The 23,179-nt window shown below is 35.6% G+C and overlaps 1 protein-coding gene across 1 annotated transcript; it reads left to right on the forward strand.

The window, feature by feature from the left end:
* Positions 1-276: 276 nt before the first annotated feature.
* On the forward strand, positions 277-21,682 carry LOC106093115 (nuclear factor NF-kappa-B p110 subunit-like). The gene is made up of 3 exons (XM_059367687.1): positions 277-329; positions 17,721-18,200; positions 20,888-21,682. Exons 2-3 carry the CDS (start codon positions 17,948-17,950, stop codon positions 21,226-21,228), a joined length of 594 nt encoding a protein of 197 aa, XP_059223670.1. The 5' UTR covers positions 277-329; positions 17,721-17,947; the 3' UTR covers positions 21,229-21,682.
* Positions 21,683-23,179: the final 1,497 nt, after the last annotated feature.

Below are 23,179 nucleotides of genomic sequence, written 5' to 3' on the forward strand. Positions count from 1 at the left end.
TGACTTGTGCTTATTAGGCCACTTAATGTCCGTGCCGAATTTACTCCAAATCGGACCATGCAATGGATGCATTAGTTATATATTTTTCACCGGATTATGACGAAAAGTGGTTTATATATATACACGAGGTGGTGGGTATCAAATGTTCGGCCCGGCCGAAATTTACACCTTTTTGTTGTTTTAAAAAATTTAACACAAAAATTAAATAAAACATAATTTTTTACTTAAAAATTCTAATTTTTAAATTATAATTTAAAACTAAAAATTTCTAGGGGGTGACGCCAATGCACACCACAATCTCTGGGGAACCACGGATACCAACGGAAGAGGTGAGTCACTTTTTGCTTACATTTTCTCCACGGACACGGATAGGGGCAATGCCCCTACTTTCTACAACCGGTTCAGGGAACAGGTTATAGATAAAACTCTTGTGACGTATTGCGGCTCGGGGAGGGTTTTGGACTGGAACGCTTCCACCCAGTGCTCCTTTTCGGATCTCTATAAGATGTTTTCCGGTCGAGCACGAGAGGGGGAAGAGGATACCATACAGAAACCCGAGGAGGACCAACTGGGAGAAGTTCAGGGAACAGATTCAGAAACAGTGACCTCTGGAAGACGGAAGGAAACTGGAGGCCGCAGAAGATCTTATCACAGCATACCTGAACGAGCGTTTTTTGAAGGTAGGTTAGGTTAGGTTAAAGTGGCAGGCTGCCATCAGACCCACTTAGACGTTTTCGTCCATTGAGATACCACAGGAACAGAAGTAGGAAGATGCCGCCTTCTAGTTCCTACCGTTGTACCATCCAGATGGCTTTAAAAACCCCAATAACTTGCCAATGTTCACATCCGCTAAATCGAACAGGTTTTCAAAGAAATGAGAACCTAAAGTGGAAATCGTTCTGGCTGCTAGTGAAGGACACACACGCAGAAGGTGTTATATAGTCTGTTCTTCTTCTAAGATGTCTTCAAAGCTTCTGTTAAAGTCGTCATTGGCAACCTTCAGTCTGCCAGCATGTTTTCCGATTAGACAGTGATCTGTCATGACGGACACAATGACTGAGGCATCTATTCCAGCCAGTGACAGTAAAGCGGTAGACCTCTTAAAGTCTAGATTAGGCACATCACAGTCACCTCTTTGTGACCATATATCATTCGTTGTCCTTCGCGCCTGGTCATGAAATCTTAGCTTACATGTCGCTAGAAGCATGTCCACAGATTCCAGTAGTTCCTAGTCTCACAAGGTCGTCCTCTTTTCAATTCACTGGGATATCTCTGTGGCCCGGCACCCAGAACAGGTGAATTTTGAACTGTTCAGCCATCTCGGTAAGAGATCTGCGACAGTCGAGGGCGGTTTTTGTGTTCAGAAATACGTTCTCTAGGAATTTAATGGCTGCCTGGCTGTTTGCGGAGATATTTATGCCAATCGTCGTTATGACATTATATTTTAGCCATTCCTCGCCACTTTTTTAATTGCAAGGATCTCCACTTGATACACACTGCAGTGGTCGGTTAACACTTTCCGATATGACCAGTTTTATATCTTAAGAGTACTCCCCAAAGCCCAACTGATCGTCTAGGTTGGAACCATACGTAACTCCTATTACCAGGGATATCGTAGTTCCAATCGGTTCTATCAGGTATAGTGGTACAGCACTTTTTATCAAAAAGCTGCTCAGGTAGGGTGCAATCCACACTGCCTGGAATATGGGATATTGTATCAAGGATAACACACAGATAACACAGAGAGAGCTGCCTTAGCTTCACGGCAGTGATCGCAGCAATTTGCCTAGCCACAATGTCCAAAGGCATTAGATGTAGCATTTAATTCAGTGCATCAGATGGTGTCCTCCTCAGTGCAGCTGTGGTGCACAAACAAGCCATCCTTTGGATCCGGTTGAGTATTAAACAGTAGGTGGACTTTTGAAGCGCCGTCCACTAAACCACAACACCATATAGCATTATAGGTCTGACAACTTCAGTATATACCCGATGCATGATACGCGGTCTAGACCCCCAACTTCCCCAACTTTTGCAAATGGCTCCCTTGCAGGTGTATAGGGCAAGAGCTATCTTCTATCCAGAGAAAATAATTATATTGTTAATGGCTATATTCCAAAGTAGAAGCGACAGTACACCTTCTTGAGGAGTTCTCCTGTTGACCCATCTTTTTTTAAATGCACAGATCCCTTTTAGAATGTATATCCTGAACGCATACCGCCACGTAAAAACAGCCAGCCATGGTGGTCACCGTAGCTGTAGTTGCTCAGGAGGGAGTATAAAAGGTTTTTAATAGACCAAGGGAGAGAATGCAGCAGAGGACTGGGACGAGTATCGCGACGCCCTTGGCAAGTTCTAAAAGGAGACGAGGAGGGCGATTCCACTCTTCAATATCTTTCATTTGATACCCATATTTTCCCGATCGGTCAACCTTGATTTTAGGTATATATATAGACTATTCCTCCTTCCTGACCATATTCATAATCTACTCCCGAATATCTTTCATTTGAGCCCCATATTGTCATTATCGTCCAATATGGTTATTTGAAGGAGTTTTGGGGTCGGCTCAACTCCCTAAGTACTTTGACACAAATTTTGATATCAAATTTGTATTCTCTACTTCCGAATATATTTCATTTGAGTCCCATATTGCCTGGATTAGTCCACGGTTTTTTTGGGTGGTACTTTTGGGGTAAGCGGGAAAGTCCGACCAAACTGCACAATCTGCGAAAAGTTCAAGGTAATCGGTTCAGCCATTTTTGAGTCTATACGGAATAAACAAACAAACCGACAGACAATTAAATTTTATGTATAAGATTTATTTATTTATTTATGTATTTTTTTTTCATTTAATTATTTATTTTTTTATTTATTTAATTATTTGTATTTTTTTATTTATTTTTTTTTATTTTATACAATTTTTTCACTTGTACCATTTTAACATTTCCCCATATCGTATGTGGTTCGCATAGCTATATAAACCATTCCTGCAAGGCTATTTTATGTGTCGTTATTCACGCGCTTTAACTTTTAAGGTCTTATCTACGTCCTAAATGGACAATATCATTTAGAAAAAACAGAATATTAAAGGTACAAAAACAATTGACTATTCTATTCTCGTTTATTTCATTGTACTTCGAAAACATGGAGAAAAAAAAGTAACAAACAACACTTGGTGTATAGATAAAAATACACATACTTACTTACTTTAATTGGCTATGATAGAACATTTGTTCCACTAGCCGAACGTAGAATAGCGTTCCAAGTGCCTCGATCTTCTGAGCTCATTCTAAAATCTCTGACACCAAGTTTCGAGGTGTTTCCCACCGCTTAATCTTCCCATCGGGTTTTTGCTCTTCCCGGTTTGCATTTACCACCGTGTATGCCTTCAAAAGACTTCTTTGCTGGAGCTTCTTCATCCATTCTGACAACATGACGTACGCATGAACGCAGCCGTTGTATTTTCGTGCATGTAACTGTGCTATCGTCGTCATACAGCTCGTGGTTCATACGTCGCCTATATTCTCCATTAACGCAAACTGGTCCATATATTTTACGCAGAATCTTTCTCTCAAACACTCCAAGCACTGCTTTATCTGCTTTCACAAGTACCCATGCCTCAGAACCATATAACAACACGGGTCTGTTGAGAGGTGGCCTCGTTTCTAAACAGCTTACTTTATCCAAAGTAGCATCTGATTACCACTGGAGGCCACCGTAGCGCAGAGGTTAGCATGTCCAACCATGACGCTGAACGCCTGGGCTCGAAACCTGGCAGGAACATTAGGAAATTTTTCAGCGGTGGTTATCCCCTCCTAATGCTGGCGACATTTGTGAGGTACTTTGCCATGTAAAAACTGCTCCCAAAAGCGGTGTCGCTCTGCAGCACGCCCTGTAGCGGACCCGGCTAAAAAACGGAGGTCCTTGCCATTCAGCTTAAGCTTGAATCGGGCAGCACTTATTGATTTGTGAGAAGTTTGCCCCAGTCTTTAACTGAATGTCCATGGGCAAATTTGCATTTTGCTTGATACGTAAACAAATGATAATGGATAAGAATTTCTTTATCAGCCTATGGACCGATTGAGACCATTTTGGCACGTATATTGAAGATCATAGGAGATGTCGTTGTGCAAATTTCTGCAAACTCGGATTAAAATTGCGACCTCTGGAGGCTCCGGAAAACGATATGGGAACTATATCAGATTTTAAACTGTTTCGGATCATATTTAGCACAGATGTTGAAGGTCACAGAAAACGACATAGTGCAAAATTTCAGCCAAATGGAATAATAGTTGCGCCCTCTCGAGAATCAAGAGGTCAAATTGGAATATAGGTTTATATGGAAGCTGTATATCAGGTTCTAGAAGAAGAAGTGGACAGTTCCACTCTCTATAAGACCCAAATAGCCATGATGAGCAAATACATCCTATTTGGGGGGTTGTTTTGGGGGTGGGACGTGCACTAGACAGTTGGTCTCGAATGTTGATATCAGATTCGTGGTCTACTCCAAAATACCTTTCATTTGCGCCCCATATTTGCATAGTCGACAAACATGTTCGGTTTGGGGGTGTTTTGGGCGATGGGGCGGCCATTCAGTGATCTTCTGTGAAAATATATATCAGCTTCGTATTTTACTCTAAATGGGGCTCAAGCCCCATTTGCAATGGTCAGGAAATACTTCCCATTTGCGTGGTGTTATGGGTTGGTGGGTTGGCCCCATAGAAACTTTTTCTCGAATATTGATATCAGATTCGTGGGGTACTTCCAAAGACATTTCGTTTGAGCCCTATATTGCTATGCTTGTAAATTTGAAGGGGTGGCCCCCAAAGCATTTGGTTCCACATTTGGATATCATATACGTATTCTACACTCAAGTACCTTCTATTTGAGCCACACATTGCGATGGTCAGTAAATAAGTCCTATTTGGCAGTGTTTTTAGGGATGGGCGGCCCACCCAACACTTGGTCGCACATTTTGAAGTCCCATATTGCCATGGTCGGTAAATATGTCAGATTTGGCGGTGGTTTGGGGAGTTCCTCCAAAGTCTTGGTCCCAAATTTGGGTATCAGATTCGTATTCAACTCTTAAATACCTTTCATTTGAGTCCCATATTGTGGTGATTGGTCTATATATATATTTGGTAGGTTTTGGGGTTGGAGCGTCCCCCTAGGTACCCCATCCGAAATTTGGATACCAAATTTTTGTTTTAGGTAACTATTAGAGAGCACACAAAATTTCGCTTAAATCGCACCAACCATCTCCGAGATCTGGAGTTTCTGAAAATAAGGGTAAGGGGGAGGGCCCCCACCCCCCCTTCGGATATCAAAAAATTGTTGTACCCTATTTTCACCACGGGATCATTATGCACCATCTGTGAAAATTTCAAGAAAGTCGTTTCAGCCGTTTTTGAGTCTATACGAAACAGACAAACAAACAAACCAACAAACAACCATTTTGTCAGATTTTTCCTTCCTTAAAAATTATTTAAACTGGATCGAATTTGATTGATTCGGAATATTTTATTTACTTTCTTCGTTTATTTCTCTTTTGCGTAACTTTAGTTTATAAACTTTTTGCTCAGTGTAATTGCCCACAAAATCTCAACAAAGACCATATATAGCACATTTCGTGTGTATTTTGCCAGCAACAAAACGCAAATACATCACAATCACAACATACCACTACCACTACCACACTGCTACGACTACAGACTTGGTTACACCACTAGAGCACATTAGTGCCCTTTTGGCTAACAAATTGTAGCGGAAAATGTTTATCTTTCCATTGGTGGGGTTGGCGTTGTTTTGGTGATGGGAGTGGGTGAATGAAGTTAGTTTTACATAAATGCTAGTTTTTAAGGTTTCCTGATTGTTGTTTGTTTACTCTTTGTTCTTGGCTTTGCGGGCGATGACAAATGGGGAATACGAGTAGCAGCAACAAACAACGGAATGGACCAACTTTATCATGGCATCAAGTTTTTAGTCCTTTACGCCTTTGCCCTCCACTCATTTTAAATGTTTAGCAACATCATTTATGTGTGCTTGTTAGAAGGGGGGGTGAGGGGGGACATGAAGCCAAAGAGCAAAAGGATAAATCCTGGCAGCAAGCAATTGGAAGTCTGATTTTGATTTAATGCTGTCAAAAGGCAAACATGCATAACTGTTTCTAGCCCTCTCTCTCTCTCTAGCCATGTTTATTTATTCCATGATAGATACACACTTATGTAGGTGCCAAAGGTCTCCTTAAAGGCCAAAGCTGAATAAAGAGAAAACTTAAGCATATATTGGCAACTAAACCCTTAAACCTAATAAATTCTAAAATACTAACCACATATGGTTATTATTGTCCATTGATGTTTGATAGTTGTTGAGCTTAAGAATGAAGTCAAAGTGTGGCCTTTTTAATGAATCACCGGAGTATTGATAAAGAAACTCACCCATATTGGATTTAAGGTTATCATCCTTTTAGTGGCCAAAAGGTGCTTATTTAGGGATTAAATAAATAAGAGAACCAAATGTCGTACAAAATATCATCCAAATCCGATAAGAATAGCGCCCTCTAGAAACGCCAAGAGTCAATTATGAAACAGATCATAGGTTAGGTAAGAGTGGCAGTCCTTTACAGGCTCACTTAGACAATTTTAAGTCCATTGTGATACCACAGTAGCGACAAACCAAGGTTCCTGGCGGGAATCGAACCCACGACCCCTGTACTGATAATCCAAGCACGCTAGCAACTCAGTCAAATCATATTAGAAGATCGGCTTAGATGAGTGCTATACCAGATTATGAATCAAAGTGAATCATACTTGATGCAGATATAGAAGGTCATCAGAGAAGTCTTTGTGCAAAATTTCATTTTAATCAGCTAAGAATTGCGCCCTCTAGAGGCTCAAAAATTCATATCGGAAGGTCGGTTTATATGGTACAGATTCAATGTCTGTCATAAGGGAAGTTATTGTGCAAAATTTCAGCCATATCGTATAAGAATTGCACCCGCTAGAGGCTCAAAAGTTCAAATCAGGAGATCGGTTTATATGACGGCTACATCAGGTTAATGACCGATGCAGATCATATTTAGCACAGTTATTGAAGGTCATGAGTCGTGGTGCAAAATTTTAACCAAATCGAATTAGAGTCTCAAAAGTTCAAATCAGGAGATCGGTTTATATGGCGGCTTCATCAGGTTATAGACCGATTTAGATCATACTTAGCACAGATATTTAAGGTCATATAAGAATTGTGCCATCTAGAGGCAAAAAAATTTCTGATTGGGAGATCGGTTTATATGGCAGCTATATCATATGATAGACCGATTTGAATCATACTTATCACAGATATTGAAGGCCTTGAAAAAAGTTGTCGTGCAAAATTTCAGCCAAATCGTATAAGGATTGCGCCCTCTAGAGGCTCAAAAAGTCAGATTGGGAGATCGGTTTATATGGCGGCCATATCAGGTTATGGACCGACTTGGATCATACTTGGAACAGATATTTGAGGTCATGAGAAGAGAAACCGTCGTGCAAAATTTTATAAAAGTCGGATAATAATTGCGCCCTCTAGCGGCTCATTAAATCAATCGGGAAACAACTGTGAATCGGGTTTGTACATTTTTGGCACAGTTACTAGAAGTCAAGCAAAACACCGGGGCGGGTCAAACTTTGTATACCCACCAACTCGGGTATATATAAAAACATAAAAAAATACGTAATTTATGCCCCCATAGCAGCTAAATCGAAATATGGTCCGATTTAGACCAAATTCGGCACGGACATTGAGTGGTCTAGTGGTCTACAAGTCATTGTTCAATTTTGTAGATCAAAATATTGGTCTTTTTGGTAGCCATATCTAAATAAAGGCCGATCTGAACCACTATCGACACGGATAAGTCACTGTCCCAAATTTCAGCGAAATGGGATTATAAATGTGCCTTTTATGGGGCCAAGACGTTAAATCGAGAGATCGGTCTATATGAAAGCTTTATCCTAATCTGGACCGATCTAAGCCAAGTTGAAGAAGGATGTCGAAGGGTCTGGCACAACTCACTGTCCCAAATTTCGGCGAAATCGGAAAATAAATGCGTCTTTTATGGGCCCAAAACCTTAAATCGAGAGATCGATCTATATGGCAACTATATCCAAATCTGAACCGATCTGAGCCAAATTGAAGAAGGATGTCGAAGGGCCTTACACAACTCACTGTCCTAAATTTTGGCGCCTTTTATGTGCCCAATACCATAAATCGGTCTACATAGCAGCTATATCCAAATCTGGACCGATCGGGGACAAATTTAAAAAAAAAATTGACTGGCCTAACACACTGTCTCAAATTCCAGCTAAATCGGATAATAAATATGGTTTTTATGGACCAAAAACCATAAATCGGCGGATCGGTCTATATGGGGTCTATATCAAGATATAGTCCGATATAGCTTATCTTCGCTTGCTTTGGACAAAGAAAGAAATCTCTGCGAAGTTTCAGCTCAATATCTCTATTTTTAAAGACTGTAGCATGATTTCAACAGACAGACGGACGGACATGGCTAGATCGTGTCAGATTTTTACGACCATCTATATATATATTTTATAGAGTCGGAAATAGATATTTCAATGTGTTGCAAATGGAATGACAAAATGAATATCCCCCATCCCTCGGAGGTGGGTATAACAAAACAAAATACCTCAGCTCATTGTTTCGATGTGTTAATGACGGAATAACGATTATGCTATACTCTTGTGGCGAGTATAACAAGTAAAAGCGTGCTAAGTTCGGCCGGGCTGAATCTTTGGAACCCACCACCAGGGATTCTGCTAAAATTCTGCTATATCTTGTTATAGACCGAATTGGACCGTACTTGGCGCAGTTGTTGCGGAGTCATAACAGAATAGCCAAATCGGAAAAAAATCGCGGCTTGTTAGGCCTCGAAAAGTCAAATCGAGAGATTGGTTTATTTGGGAGCTATAACGATTTAAACCGTACTTAGCACAGTTGTTGGGAGAACACCATGTACAAAAATTCAGCCAAACCGAATGAAAATTGGGGCTTCCAGGGGTCCAAGAAGTCAAATCGGGTCATCGGTTTATAGGGGAGCTATATCCAAATCAGAACCGATATGGCCCATTTGCAATCCCTAACGACCTTCATCAATACAAGGTATCTGTGCAAAATTTCAAGTGGGTAGCTCTACGCGTTCGACCGCTATTGTGATTTCGACAAACGGACGGGCGGACATGGTTCAGAATTTCGAGACGATCAATAATATTTATACTTTATGGGGTCCTAGATCAAGATATCGAGGTGTTACAAACGGAATGTCTAGATTAGTATACCCCCATCCTATGGGGGTGGGTATAAATATATTGGATTGGCACAACCCTGTTTTTATATCCTCCACCACAGATTGGGGGTATACTAATTTCGTCATTCTGTTTGTAACTCCTCGAAATATGCGTGTGAGACCCCATAAAGTATATAAATTCTTGATCGTCGCGACATTTTATGTCGATCTAGCCATGTCCGTCCGTCTGTCCGTCGAAACCACGCTAACTTTCGATGGAGTAAAGCTAGCCACTTGAAATTTTGCACAATTACTTCTGATTAGTGTAGGTCGGTTGTGATTGTAAATGGGTCATATGGGTCCATGTTTTAATATAGCTGCCATATAAACCGATCTTGGATCTTGACTTCTTGAGCCTCTAGAGGGCGCAATTCTCGTTCGACTTGACTGAAATTTCGTACGTAGTGTTTTGGTATCATTTCCAAGAACTGTGCTAAGTATGATTCAAATCGGTATAAAATCTGGTATAGCTGTCATATAAACCGAGCCAATAGAGGACGCAATTCTCATCGGATTTGGCTGAAGTTTTGCATGAGGTGTTTTGTTATGACTTCCAATGCCAAATCATCCGATTTGGCAGACATTTTGTATAACAACTTCTCTCATGACCATCAACATACGTGTTTTATATGGTCTGAATCGATCAATAGTTTAATACAGCTCCCATATAAACCGATCTCCCGATTTTACTTCTTGAGCCCCTACAAGGCGGAATTCTTATCCGAATGGACTGAAATATTACACAATAACTTCTAAAATGTTTAGCATTCCATTCATTTATGGTCCGAAATCGGACAATAACTTGATATAGCTCCAATAGCGTAACAGTTCTTAGTCAATATTCCTTTTTGGCCTAAAAAACTTATTTATTGGTAGACATCTGTGGGTGATTTTATTTATTAAAAAAACGCACCATTTGGTTTTAAATCAAAATGTATTCAAAAATTCATTTGAAAGGGTAAGCAGACTGCAGTTTCTGGCATACCATTTGTCTTCGTCAGCGGCCAGACAAAAATAGTCTAAATGAGAAAACAATATTGCTTATAACTTCGAAGAAAGCTGTCAGTAATAATTTTGAACACATTTTGAATATCATACAGCTCCACTATTTCATTATTATCATTATTATGTTGTCATTAAAAAAATTCATTACAATTTTTTCTTTAGAAAAAAATTCATAAAAATTTTTTCGTTAGAAAAAATTTGTTAGTGGGGACTGGGTCTGAGCAAAACACCTTTAAATTTTATTTAGAAAGAAAACCTATTGAAGTTGTGCCTGGAAAAAAAATGTTCCAATTTTGTCTTTAAGAAATTAATTTTCTTTTTTTTAATTCGAGAGAGCGATATCTCTCTAAGGAGACGTTTTTACATCGGTAAATAGCTAACAATTGTCGCTATCATAAGGAAGATATAACCGCAGTTGGATATTTTATCTGAAGTTCTTGCCATAATTCGAAATCAGGCTTTCAGCGTTATAGGCAGACTTGCGAACCACTGTGACACGGTGGCCTCCGACCCACACTAATAACAACAAGAAGTCAAGTCCCCAGATCTGTTTATATGACAGCTATATTAGGTTATGAACCGATTTGAACCATACTTGGCACAGTTGTTGAATATCATAAAAAAACTCGTCGTGCAAAATTTCATCTCAATCGGATAAGAATTGCGCACTCTAGAGACCCAAGAAGTTAAGACCCAAGATCGGTTTATGTGGCAGCTTTATCAGGTTATGGACCAATTTGAACCATACTTGGCACAGTTGTTGGATATCATAACAAAACATGTCGTGCAAAATTTCATCTCAATCGGAAAAGAATTGCGTACTCTAGAGGCTCAAGAAGTCTAGACCCAAGATCGGTTTATATGGCAGCTATATCAAAACATGGACCGATATGGCCCATTTAGAATACCGACCTATACTAATAAGAAGTATTTGTGCAAAATTTCAAGCGGCTAGCTTTACTCCTTCGGAAGTTAGCGTGCTTTCGACAGACAGACGGACGGACATGGCTAGATCGACATAAAATGTCGCGACGATCAAGAATATATATACTTTATGAGGTCTCAGACGAATATTTCGAGTAGTTACAAACAGAATGACGAAAATTTTGTGCGCATTGCACAATATATTGGGTTGCCCAAAAAGTAATTGCGGATTTTTTAAAAGAAAGTAAATGCATTTTTAATAAAACTTAGAATGAACTTTAATCAAATATACTTTTTTTTACACTTTTTTTTCTAAAGCAAGCTAAAAGTAACAGCTGATAACTTACAGAAGAAAGAATGCTATTACAGAGTCACAAGCTGTGAAAAAATTTTTCAACGCCGACTATATGAAAAATCCGTAATTACTTTTTGGGCAACCCAATAGAAGAACTGCTGAGAGTGTTTGTGCCTGTGTGCGTCTGTGTGCATTGTTTGTGTAAAGAAATATCTTTCGTTGGGTGGGTATTGCCCGCGTTCAATTATTACTTTTGAGCATATAAATAACCGCTTCATTCTTTATTATTCTAACAACGACACAATGGAATATAGGAACGTTAGTAAAAAGCACCACGGTTCCCCAAAGTTTGGTTCTTCTGTGGACTGGAGTGACTATGCTCCAGAACGAAGCTCTCCAGAACAGAGCTCTCCAGAACGAAGCTCTAACGAAGTGAACGCTACCCCAACATGCAGCAAACAACAACCACAACGACATCGACAACATACAATGACATCCACAAAGTTAAAAACAATTTCAAGAGAACACCCTAACAACCTTATCAATAAGATTAAAAATATCAACTCATTAGATGAACTTAGACGACTTATTGCCGAAGAGTGGCCAAGTTTAACAAATGATGGTAAGTGAGCTACACATACAGCTACAATCAATAAAAGTGCCAAATATTATAAAACGAATATTAAAGTGAAGTAAAGATAGACAATTCGTGTAGTCGACAATTCAAAACCGCATAACTGTAATACGCTTTAGTGAAAAATCCCGCTTAAGTGAAATGTTATGGAAAGAACCATTGATTTTTGGTGTTATTTTCGCTTTGGAGAAAAATCGTTTAACTGAAAATACCGCTAAACTGAAAAAGCTTTCAAACACCAAATTGCGGTTTTTATTATACCCTTCACCATACGATGGGGGTATACTAATATACCTCGAAACATGCGTCTAAGACCCCAAAGGAGTATAAATGTTCTTGATCGTCATGACATTTTAAGTCTATCTAGTCTGTCCGACCGTCCGGCCATCTGTCTGTCAAAAGCACGCTAACTTTCGAAGGAGTAAGGCTAGGCGCTTGAAATTTTGCACAAATATTTTTTGTTAGTGTAGATTGGTTGAGATTGTAAATGGCCAAAAAGGTCCATGTTTTGATATAGCCGCCATATAAACCGATCTTGGGTCTTGACTGCTTGAGCCTCTAGAGGCGCAATCTCGTCCGATTTGACTGAAATTTTGCATGTGATGTCTTGTCCGTCCGTCTGTCCGTTCATTTGTCTGTAGAAAGCACGCTTACTTTGAAAGGAGAAAATCTAGGCGCTTGAAATTTTGCACAAATACTTTTTATTAGAGTAGATTGGTTGGGATTGAAAATGGGCCAAATAGGTCCATGTTTTGTTATAGCCGCCATATAAACCGATCTAGGGTCTTGACTTATTCAGCTTTTAGAGGGCGCAATTCTTATCCGATTTGGCTGTAACTTTCCACGTGGTGTTTTGGTGCCACTTCCAACCACTGTGCTAAGTACGGTTTAAATCGGTTAATAATCTAGTACAGCTGCCATATAAACCGATCCTGGGTCTTGAATTCATGAGCCGCTAGAGGGCGCAATTCTCATCCGATTTGGCTGAAATTTGAAATTGCATGAGGTGTTTTGTTATGTCTTCCAACAACTGTGCTTAGTGTGGTGCAAATCGGTACATAACCTGATATACTTTCCATATAAATCGATCTGGGATCTTGACTTCTTAAGCCTCTAGAGGGCGAAGTTATTATTATTAAATTTTTTACAACGGCTTCTCCCATAACATTGAACTTGTATGCGAAATATGGTCTGAATCGATCTATAGCTTGATACAGCTCCCATATAAACCGATCTTCCGATTTTGCTTCTTGAGCCTCTACAAGGTGCAATTCTAAATGACTGAAATATTCCTAATGGACTGAAATATTACATAATGACTTCTACAATGTCGGTCCATAACGGACAAAATTTCCGGCTTCCAGGGGCTAAAGAGGTCATATCGGGAGATCGGTTTATGTGGGGGCTATATACCATTCTAAACCGATATGACCCATTTCCAATCCCCCTCGACCTACATCAATAAGAAATATCTGTGCAAAATTTCAAGCGGCTAGCTTTTGACAACTTTTATGCAACAGTATGACTTACAAGTTCTTACAAAACACTGTCTACTATTTTTTGTAGAATCTTTTTTTTTTAACTGTTCTTAATCGAATTTTTGTGCGACCTTTTCAAAAATCCCAACGGTAACCCTGTTTTAAACAATCCACAAAACTGCCAAGATAACAATTTATCATCCCTGATCGTTTCTAAAACAACACCGCAGCATCATCACTATGATTTTATTGAATGCTCATGCATTTTTGTGCCAGTTCAGGTGTTAGTTGTCTCCCTATTGCTCTCATAACAACGCCTTTGACTAAATGAATGAAGGCAAACGATGTTACATGACGATTCATTCAAACTAACACACATCCAAACGTGCAAATCAGTGTCATGACTTTTATTCATATGATATCTCATGAGAGTGTGCCCAGGGCTGTTGCTCAGTTGATTTCAGTTACGTTATGTGTTGGAGTGTAACGCAAATCCAAAACAAGTTAAAAGGCGTTAAGTTCGGGCGGGCCGAACTTTGGATACCCACCACCTCGGGTATATATGTTAACCACCTTTCATCAAAATCCGGTGAAATTTGCATACCTTATGTCCCATAGCAGTTATACAATAACAAAATATGTACCGATTTGTAGCAAATACTAATAAGTCCAAGTCATTGTTCAATTGTGTATAACAAAATATTGGTCTTTCTAGTAGCTATATCTAAAAATAAACCGATCTGAACCATATACAACATGGATGTCGAAAAGCCTAACATAAGTCACTGTGTCAAATTTCAGTGAAATCGGATTATAAATGCGCCTTTTATGGGTCCAAGGCTTTAAATCGAGATGTTGGTTATATGCAAATCTTGATCGATCTAGACCAAATTGCAGAAATATGTGAAGGGGTTTAACTTAACTCTCTATCCCAAATTTCGGCGACATCGTATAATAAATGCGCCTTTTACGGCCCCATAACCTAAAACCGAGGAATCGGTCTATATGGCAGCTTATCCAAATCTAGGGCGATTTGTGCCATATTGCAGAAGTATGTCAAGGGGCTTAACATAACTCACTGTCTCTAATTTCGGCGACATCGGACAATAAATGCGCCTTTTATGGCCCCAAAACCTAAAACCAGGAGATCGGTCTATATGGCAGCTATATTCAAATCTGATCCGATCAGGGCCCAATTTAAAACAAATGTTGAAGGGCCTAAGACAACTCACTGTCCCAAATTTCAACAAAATCGGATAATAAATTTGGCTTTAATGGGCCTAAGACCCTAAATCGGAGGATCGGTCTATATGGCAGCTATATCCAAATCTGAACCGATCAGGGCCAAATTAACGAGGGATGTCAAAGGGCCGAACACAACTCACTGTCCCAAATTTCAGCAAATCGGATAATTAATGTGGCTTTAATGGACCTAAGACCCTAAAGCTATATCCAAATCTGGACCGATCCGGGCCAAATTATCGAAGGATGTCAAAGGGCCTAACACAACTCACTGTCCCAAATTTCAGCAAAGTCGGATAATAAATGTGGCTTTTATTGGCCTAAGACCCTAAATCGGCCGATCGGTCTATATGGGGGCTATATCAAGATATAGTCCATCTTCGAACTTAACCTGCTTATGGACAAAAAAACGAATCAGTACAAAGTTTCAGCTCAATATCTCTATTTTTAAAGACTGTAGTCTGATTTCAACAGACAGACGGACGGACATGGCTAGATCGTCTTAGATTTTTACGAGCATCAAGAATATATATATTTTATAGAGTCGGAAATAGATATTTCCTCTGGAGGGCGCAACAGCTTCTCTCATGACCTTCAACATACGTGTCAAATATGGTCTGAATCGGTTATAACCTGATACACCTCTTCTATAAACCAAACTCCCCATTTTATTTCTTGAGCCCGTAAAGGGCGCAAATTCCTATTCGATTTGGCTCAAATTTTACACAATGACTTCTTCTATGGTCTCCAACATTCAATTCAATTATGGTCCGAATCGGACCATAACTTGCAGTAGCTCTAATAGCATAGCAATTATTTTATTTTATCCTTTGTTTGCTTAAAAACGATATACCGGGAAAAGAACTCGACAAATGCGATCCATAGTGGAGGGTATATAAGATTCGGCCCGGCTGAAATAAGCACGCTTTTACTTGTTTTTTCTTTTGCCTGCCTGGCCCTTCATCTTAAAACACATATCTTTCCCTTTCGTTTTATAAAAAAGAAACTTCTAAAGTTTTAAAATTTATTTTTTGATATACTATTTCTTTTGTCCTCTATCTAAATAGTGCATAGAAATAAAGACATTAATTTAAAATTTCATTCCTTTGTCTGACGACACACATTCGCATAGTGACATATCACAATGACACATATTTAAGTAAAAAATTATATTTAACTTTCTTTCGCTTCCAACTGAGTTGAGTTGAATCAAACCAAGCAAGTTGGGAAGGCAGGAAGCAAGACAATAGAATCAAATAAAATACAAAGAACATTTCCTTGAAAACTTAAGACTGAATGCAATACGCATGCAACACTAGAATATATTGTAGAAATGGCATATGAGGGGCAAAATACAAGCTAATGCAAAAATTTTTACATTATTGCGTATAAGTGATATAAAATCTTATATATAAAAACCAATTTGTGTTTGTTTGTAGGTTTGTTTGTTTGTTTGTATGTTTGTGTGTTCCTTATAGACTCCGAAATGGCTGAACCGATTTTCTTGAAATTTTCACAGATGGTGCATAATGACCCCGTGGTGAAAATAGGGTACTACATTTTTTGATATCTGAAGGGGAGGGGGGGCGGACCCTCCCCCTTACCCTCATTTTCAGAAACGCCAGATCTGGGAGATGGTTGGTGCGTTACATTACTTTACGGAGGTCAAACATTATAACACATGGAAAAATTGATCTGAGACCCAAAAAAAAAAAAAAAATATACATACATTCTTGATCGTCTTGACATTCTAAGTCGATTAAGTCATATGCGCCCGTTTATTTGTCTGCCTGCTTCTGCTTACATGCGAAGGAGTAAAGCTAGGTCCTTCAAATTTAGCACAAATACTTCTTAATAGTGTAGGTCGATTGGGATTGTAAATAGGTCATATCAGTATATGTTTGCCATATAAGCCTATCTTCAAATTTGACTTCTTCAGCCTCTAAAAGGTGTAATACCACCCGATTTGACTGAAATGCGAACCACATTGGAGGGTATATAAGATTCCAATTTAAATACATACTTTGTTGCAAGTAGTTTGCAAAGTTTTTCTTTTATCTACGTTTTCCATTTTGTCGTCATTAAATGATTTAAATTTTTTAATAATTTTCTCCTTTTTTCAAATGTAATCTGTTTTTTATAGTTGCGAGACTCATTTTTCGAACTTCAAATCTTTGGTAAAATATATATATATTTTTTTTGTTTTTTTAAACCCACCATCTTAGAATTGGGGGTATATTCATTTTGTCATTCCGTATTCAACACATCGAAATATCCATTTCCGACCTTACAAAGTATATGTAAAATTCTTGGAAGATCTTACCACATCAGTCCTAACCATGCACCTTTTAGAAGCTCAAAAAGTCAATTCTGAAGACTGGTTTATATGGCAGCTATCTCAAAACATGAACTGATGTGGTCCATTTACAAGTGGCTAGCTTTACTCCTTCTGCAGTTAGCATAACTAAAAAGCTCGATAATTCCCCAGCGATTGATTCTGTTGACTCGCCCGACCATGCTTCCGAACGAAGCTCTCCAGTTAACGCTACACTCCCATGCGAGAATGGGGCTATAACTACAACAACAACAGCCAAAAGTTTTTACCGTATGAAAACCTCTGATAAATTTAATCAAAATCGGTTTATATGAAACTATATCTCAACATAGACCAAAATAACCTATTTACAATAATAAATAAAAAAAAAATAATAATTTTGTTAACATAATGTCTTTGAAAATTATTTACAATTTTATATATAGTTCTCATTTTATATAATGTATAAACTTTTTATTTTTATTTATTTTTAGTAAATTCGAAAGGTACATATCCAAATTATCATGCAGTCCTAGTAAAAAATCCAAAGAAATTTTCGACTTATGTAGAGGACCACAAGCATACGGACAACATAATTTCTTCTGAAAATAATCTGCAACAAAATCTTCTACATATTTGTTGCAAACATAACATAAATAAACTAATCAGACGCCTTGCAGGACTGGGCTGCGATCTAGCTAAACAAGATTTTAAAGGACAAATGCCTATAAATTTGGCCCTGAATGCAAATAATGTCAAGTGCATCAAAGAATTTTTGCAGCTGATGAGACAGGTGAAGAATCCAGAAATAATAGAGAAATGTAAAGGAATGTTTAATGTCCGCAACAAGGATGGGAATACCATTTTGACTTTAGTTTGGCAGCAGAAACGGGACGTATTTAAAGAGTTCTCAATTTTTTGCATTAGATTTGATGTAAACCTAAACGATGAGGAAAGGAATCTTTTGCGAAGAGGTAATTCACATTCCATATACAAAGGTAGTCAGAAGTATTTACATATATTCCATATATAACAATTTTGCTATCATATTTTTTTGTCGTTGGTTTACAATAATTGAAAATCATAACAGAAAGAATTACACATTTATACTAATTTTTTCGGAATTTGTTTCAAAAATAGACCATATGTACCTAATAATTGAAAATCATTACAGAAAGAATTACACATTTATAGTAATCTTTTCGGAATTTGTTTAAAAAATGGACCATGTGTAAGTACTTTTGACTACTATTGTGTATATAGTTAAATGTTCATTCCCACCGTCGAAGAATGCACCACAACGTATATATGTACATTTATTCTTCAACGTCCTAAAAATCTAGGTCGGTCAAGCCTAGGCGCTTAAATTGAACTAAGTAAAATTAAATTTAAATTGAACTAAATAAAATAAAATTAAATTAAATTAAATTAAATTAAATTAAATTAAATTAAATTAAATTAAATTAAATTAAATTAAATTAAATTAAATTAAATTAAATTAAATTAAATTAAATTAAATTAAATTAAATTAAATTAAATTAAATTAAATTAAATTAAATTAAATTAAATTAAATTAAATTAAATTAAATTAAATTAAATTAAATTAAATTAAATTAAATTAAATTAAATTAAATTAAATTAAATTAAATTAAATTAAATTAAATTAAATTAAATTAAATTAAATTAAATTAAATTAAATTAAATTAAATTAAATTAAATTAAATTAAATTAAATTAAATTAAATTAAATTAAATTAAATTAAATTAAATTAAATTAAATTAAATTAAATTAAATTAAATTAAATTAAATTAAATTAAATTAAATTAAATTAAATTAAATTAAATTAAATTAAATTAAATTAAATTAAATTAAATTAAATTAAATTAAATTAAATTAAATTAAATTAAATTAAATTAAATTAAATTAAATTAAATTAAATTAAATTAAATTAAATTAAATTAAATTAAATTAAATTAAATTAAATTAAATTAAATTAAATTAAATTAAATTAAATTAAATTAAATTAAATTAAATTAAATTAAATTAAATTAAATTAAATTAAATTAAATTAAATTAAATTAAATTAAATTAAATTAAATTAAATTAAATTAAATTAAATTAAATTAAATTAAATTAAATTAAATTAAATTAAATTAAATTAAATTAAGTTAAATTAAATTAAATTAAATTAAATTAAATTAAATTAAATTAAATTAAATTAAATTAAATTAAATTAAATTAAATTAAATTAAATTAAATTAAATTAAATTAAATTAAATTAAATTAAATTAAATTAAATTAAATTAAATTAAATTAAATTAAATTAAATTAAATTAAATTAAATTAAATTAAATGAAATGAAATGAAATGAAATGAAATGAAATGAAATGAAATGAAATGAAATGAAATGAAATGAAATGAAATGAAATGAAATGAAATGAAATGAAATGAAATGAAATGAAATGAAATGAAATGAAATGAAATGAAATGAAATGAAATGAAATGAAATGAAATGAAATGAAATGAAATGAAATGAAATGAAATGAAATGAAATGAAATGAAATGAAATGAAATGAAATGAAATGAAATGAAATGAAATGAAATGAAATGAAATGAAATGAAATGAAATGAAATGAAATGAAATGAAATGAAATGAAATGAAATGAAATGAAATGAAATGAAATGAAATGAAATGAAATGAAATGAAATGAAATGAAATGAAATGAAATGAAATGAAATGAAATGAAATGAAATGAAATGAAATGAAATGAAATGAAATGAAATGAAATGAAATGAAATGAAATGAAATGAAATGAAATGAAATGAAATGAAATGAAATGAAATGAAATGAAATGAAATGAAATGAAATGAAATGAAATGAAATGAAATGAAATGAAATGAAATGAAATGAAATGAAATGAAATGAAATGAAATGAAATGAAATGAAATGAAATGAAATGAAATGAAATGAAATGAAATGAAATGAAATGAAATGAAATGAAATGAAATGAAATGAAATGAAATGAGATGAGATGAGATGAGATGAGATGAGATGAGATGAGATGAGATGAGATGAGATGAGATGAGATGAGATGAAATGAAATTAAATTAAATTAAATTAAATTAAATTAAATTAAATTGAATTGAATTGAATTAAATTAATCACTAAATAGTGAACTGCAGAAGCTTGTGGGAGCATGCTTTGTTGGAACGTACATTGGATCATATCATGGTACCTATCTTCTAGCGCAGTAAGAAAGGTAAACCACCAACTGCCAATATCTCTAACTCAAAAAGAACACCTAGCGTCAGCAACACACAATGCCAAAAACCTGTTACCCAATAATCTTCGTTTGAGTTTCAATGTACGCTTCATTGCAGACCAGTTTGTTTGCTATCTTGAATAACATATTTCGTTGAGTTTATTAGACCCATACATATTCTTCCCGTATATGGTGCAGATCTAACTACATTTTTAATTGTTTGAGACCCTGAGTGCTGAGTTTTGTCCAATTAGGATGATATTTCGATATAGTATGTAGGTTGTTATGTGCTCATAAATCTTGAGTTTTTCACTAAATTTGGACAAATTGTCTCTAATACATATGTATATTCGCGTTGGAGGTATCCTTAATTTATTCTTTATCGTTTTTTTTTTCAGATAACTTACATTATACCTGGACAGACTATAACAGAGTTTTGAGACAAAATTCTCTACAATTCCTTTCTTTTCTAAATTACCCAAACCATCTTCACAACATTATTTCTTGTGTAAATACTCATGAACAAAATCTCCTACATGCTTGTTGCGAATATAACAGATTTAAAGTAATCGGACCCCTTGTCAGACTGGGCTGCAATCCAGCCAAACAAGATGATGAAGGACAAACGCCTTTTGATTTGGCACTGAAATCTCAAAGTAACGAGTGCATTGAACAATTGATAATATACTGTTCCAATAGATGGAGAATACAATGGAGGAGAATGTATATAAGATTATAGACACCCACTTTAATTTCCAACAAAAACAAAAAAAAATATTGTAAAAATATTAAATAAATAAAAATAATATATTTAACATCATTAAACAAATACATGTATTTTCTTTAAAGAAAACAAACTACGAGCAAAAAAAAATGTTGAGAACATTTCTTAAGCACCTGAGAAACATTTGACGCAAGTCCCCATTGGCCGTTAAGTCTAACATAAATTGTTGAAGAGAAATATTGAATAAATACAAAGTCCACGAGTATCAGAATAAAAAAAAGAAAAACAAAATTAAGTAAAAGAAAAAAAGTGGACAACGATTTTGTATAAACTCCCCTGAAACATAAAATTGCCTGAAACAATCAGAACCACAGTTTGTTTCACCACCTAATAAGTGCTTAATGCTAACATATTACAAAACAGAATACAAATACAAAACACCGTTAAAGAGCTATTGATACCAAACAAAACAGTTACAAAAGTTGGAATTAAAGTAACTTAAGTTGGATGTGTAACCCAATATAGAATATAAAAATTAGAAAAAGAACTAAAAGAAGATTCTTCTCTTCTTCTTTTAGTTCTTTTAGAAGATAAGTGATCAAAGAAAAAAAAAAATAAAAAATGCATTAGGCTAGGAATCCACCAATTAAACTAAACTAATCCCAGCCCGACGAGATATAAAACCCGAAACGAATGTCTAACTTTTGCCCTCTTCAGGTATTGAGATGATTCAATGCCCTACGAAGACCTGAATTTTAAACTATATACATATTTACAAAAAAAAAGTAAATTATATCTTCAAATCTGTATTCACATTTTTTAACTAGTCTTGCATGCATCAAATTTGATTAAAAATTCTACAAAAGAAATAACAAACAAGTAAAAAGTCATTAAGTTCGGCCGGGCCGAACTTTGGATACCCACTACTATTCAATTTTGTAGAACAAAATATTGGTCCTTTCGGCAGATATATCCAATTATAAACCGTTCTGAACCAGATTAAGTTCGGATGTTGAGAGGTCTTAACCTACTCACTGTTTCAAATTTTAGCGAAATCGGGTAAAAATAAAGCTTTTATGGGCTTCAGACCCTTTATCGGCAGCTCGGTCTATATGACAGCTATTTCTAAATATAGTCCGATCTGTACCATATGTGGGTTGGATGTTGGAAGGCTTAAAACTGCGCTCTATTCCAAATTTTAGCGAAGCTTACAACAGACGGACGGACAGACACACGGACATCGTTAAATCGTCTTAAAATTTTACGACTATCCGATATGTACATGTTCTTTGTAAGGGCGCAAATTGATATTTCGATGTGTTGCAAACGGAATGACTAAATAAATATACCCCCTATCCTGCGGTAGTGATTATAAAAAAGAGGTATTTGCTATTTTTATGCTAAACTTACATAATTTAGCGCTGAACTGTTGGTGAGTAATAATTTTTGGCTAAGAGAATCTAAGTGAGATATGTTAACATAAAGAAATAGTGTAAAAATGGAGTTAGTTAATACCAAGAATTTTTACTAAGAGAAAAATAAGAAAAGAGAAGGAATTTATTTCTTCTCATTTGTATGGGAAAAGGAAAAGCACCTTAACTAAAGGAAACTTCACATTTTGATAGCATCCACCGTAGGATAGGGGATATATTCATTTGGTCATTTCGTTTGCAACACATCGAAATATCAATTTTCGACCCTACAAATATATTTCGGATCGTCGTAAAATTGTAAGACGATATAACGATGTCCGTGTGTCTGTCCGTCCGTCTGTTGTAATCACTCTACAGCCTTCAAAAATTGAGATATTGAGCTGAAATTTGGCACAGATACGTATTTTCGATGCACGCTGGTCAAGTTCTTGAACGGGCCACATTGGACCATATTTAGATATAGCTGCCATATAGACCGATCTCCAGATAAAGGGTCTGAAGCCCATAAAAGCTTTAGTTTTTAACCGATTTCG

This window comes from Stomoxys calcitrans, chromosome 4 (assembly GCF_963082655.1).
Source record: "Stomoxys calcitrans chromosome 4, idStoCalc2.1, whole genome shotgun sequence".
Lineage (NCBI taxonomy): Eukaryota > Metazoa > Arthropoda > Insecta > Diptera > Muscidae > Stomoxys > Stomoxys calcitrans.

What these genes read in the sequence shown, in the direction of transcription:
- LOC106093115 (XM_059367687.1), top strand. Translation starts at nt 17,948, where the DNA reads ATGCCTATAAATTTGGCCCTGAATGCAAATAATGTCAAGTGCATCAAA. An exon ending in AAGGAATCTTTTGCGAAGAG is followed by an intron (nt 18,201 to 20,887) that starts GTAATTCACATT and finishes TTTTTTTTTCAG; the next exon opens with ATAACTTACATTATACCTGG.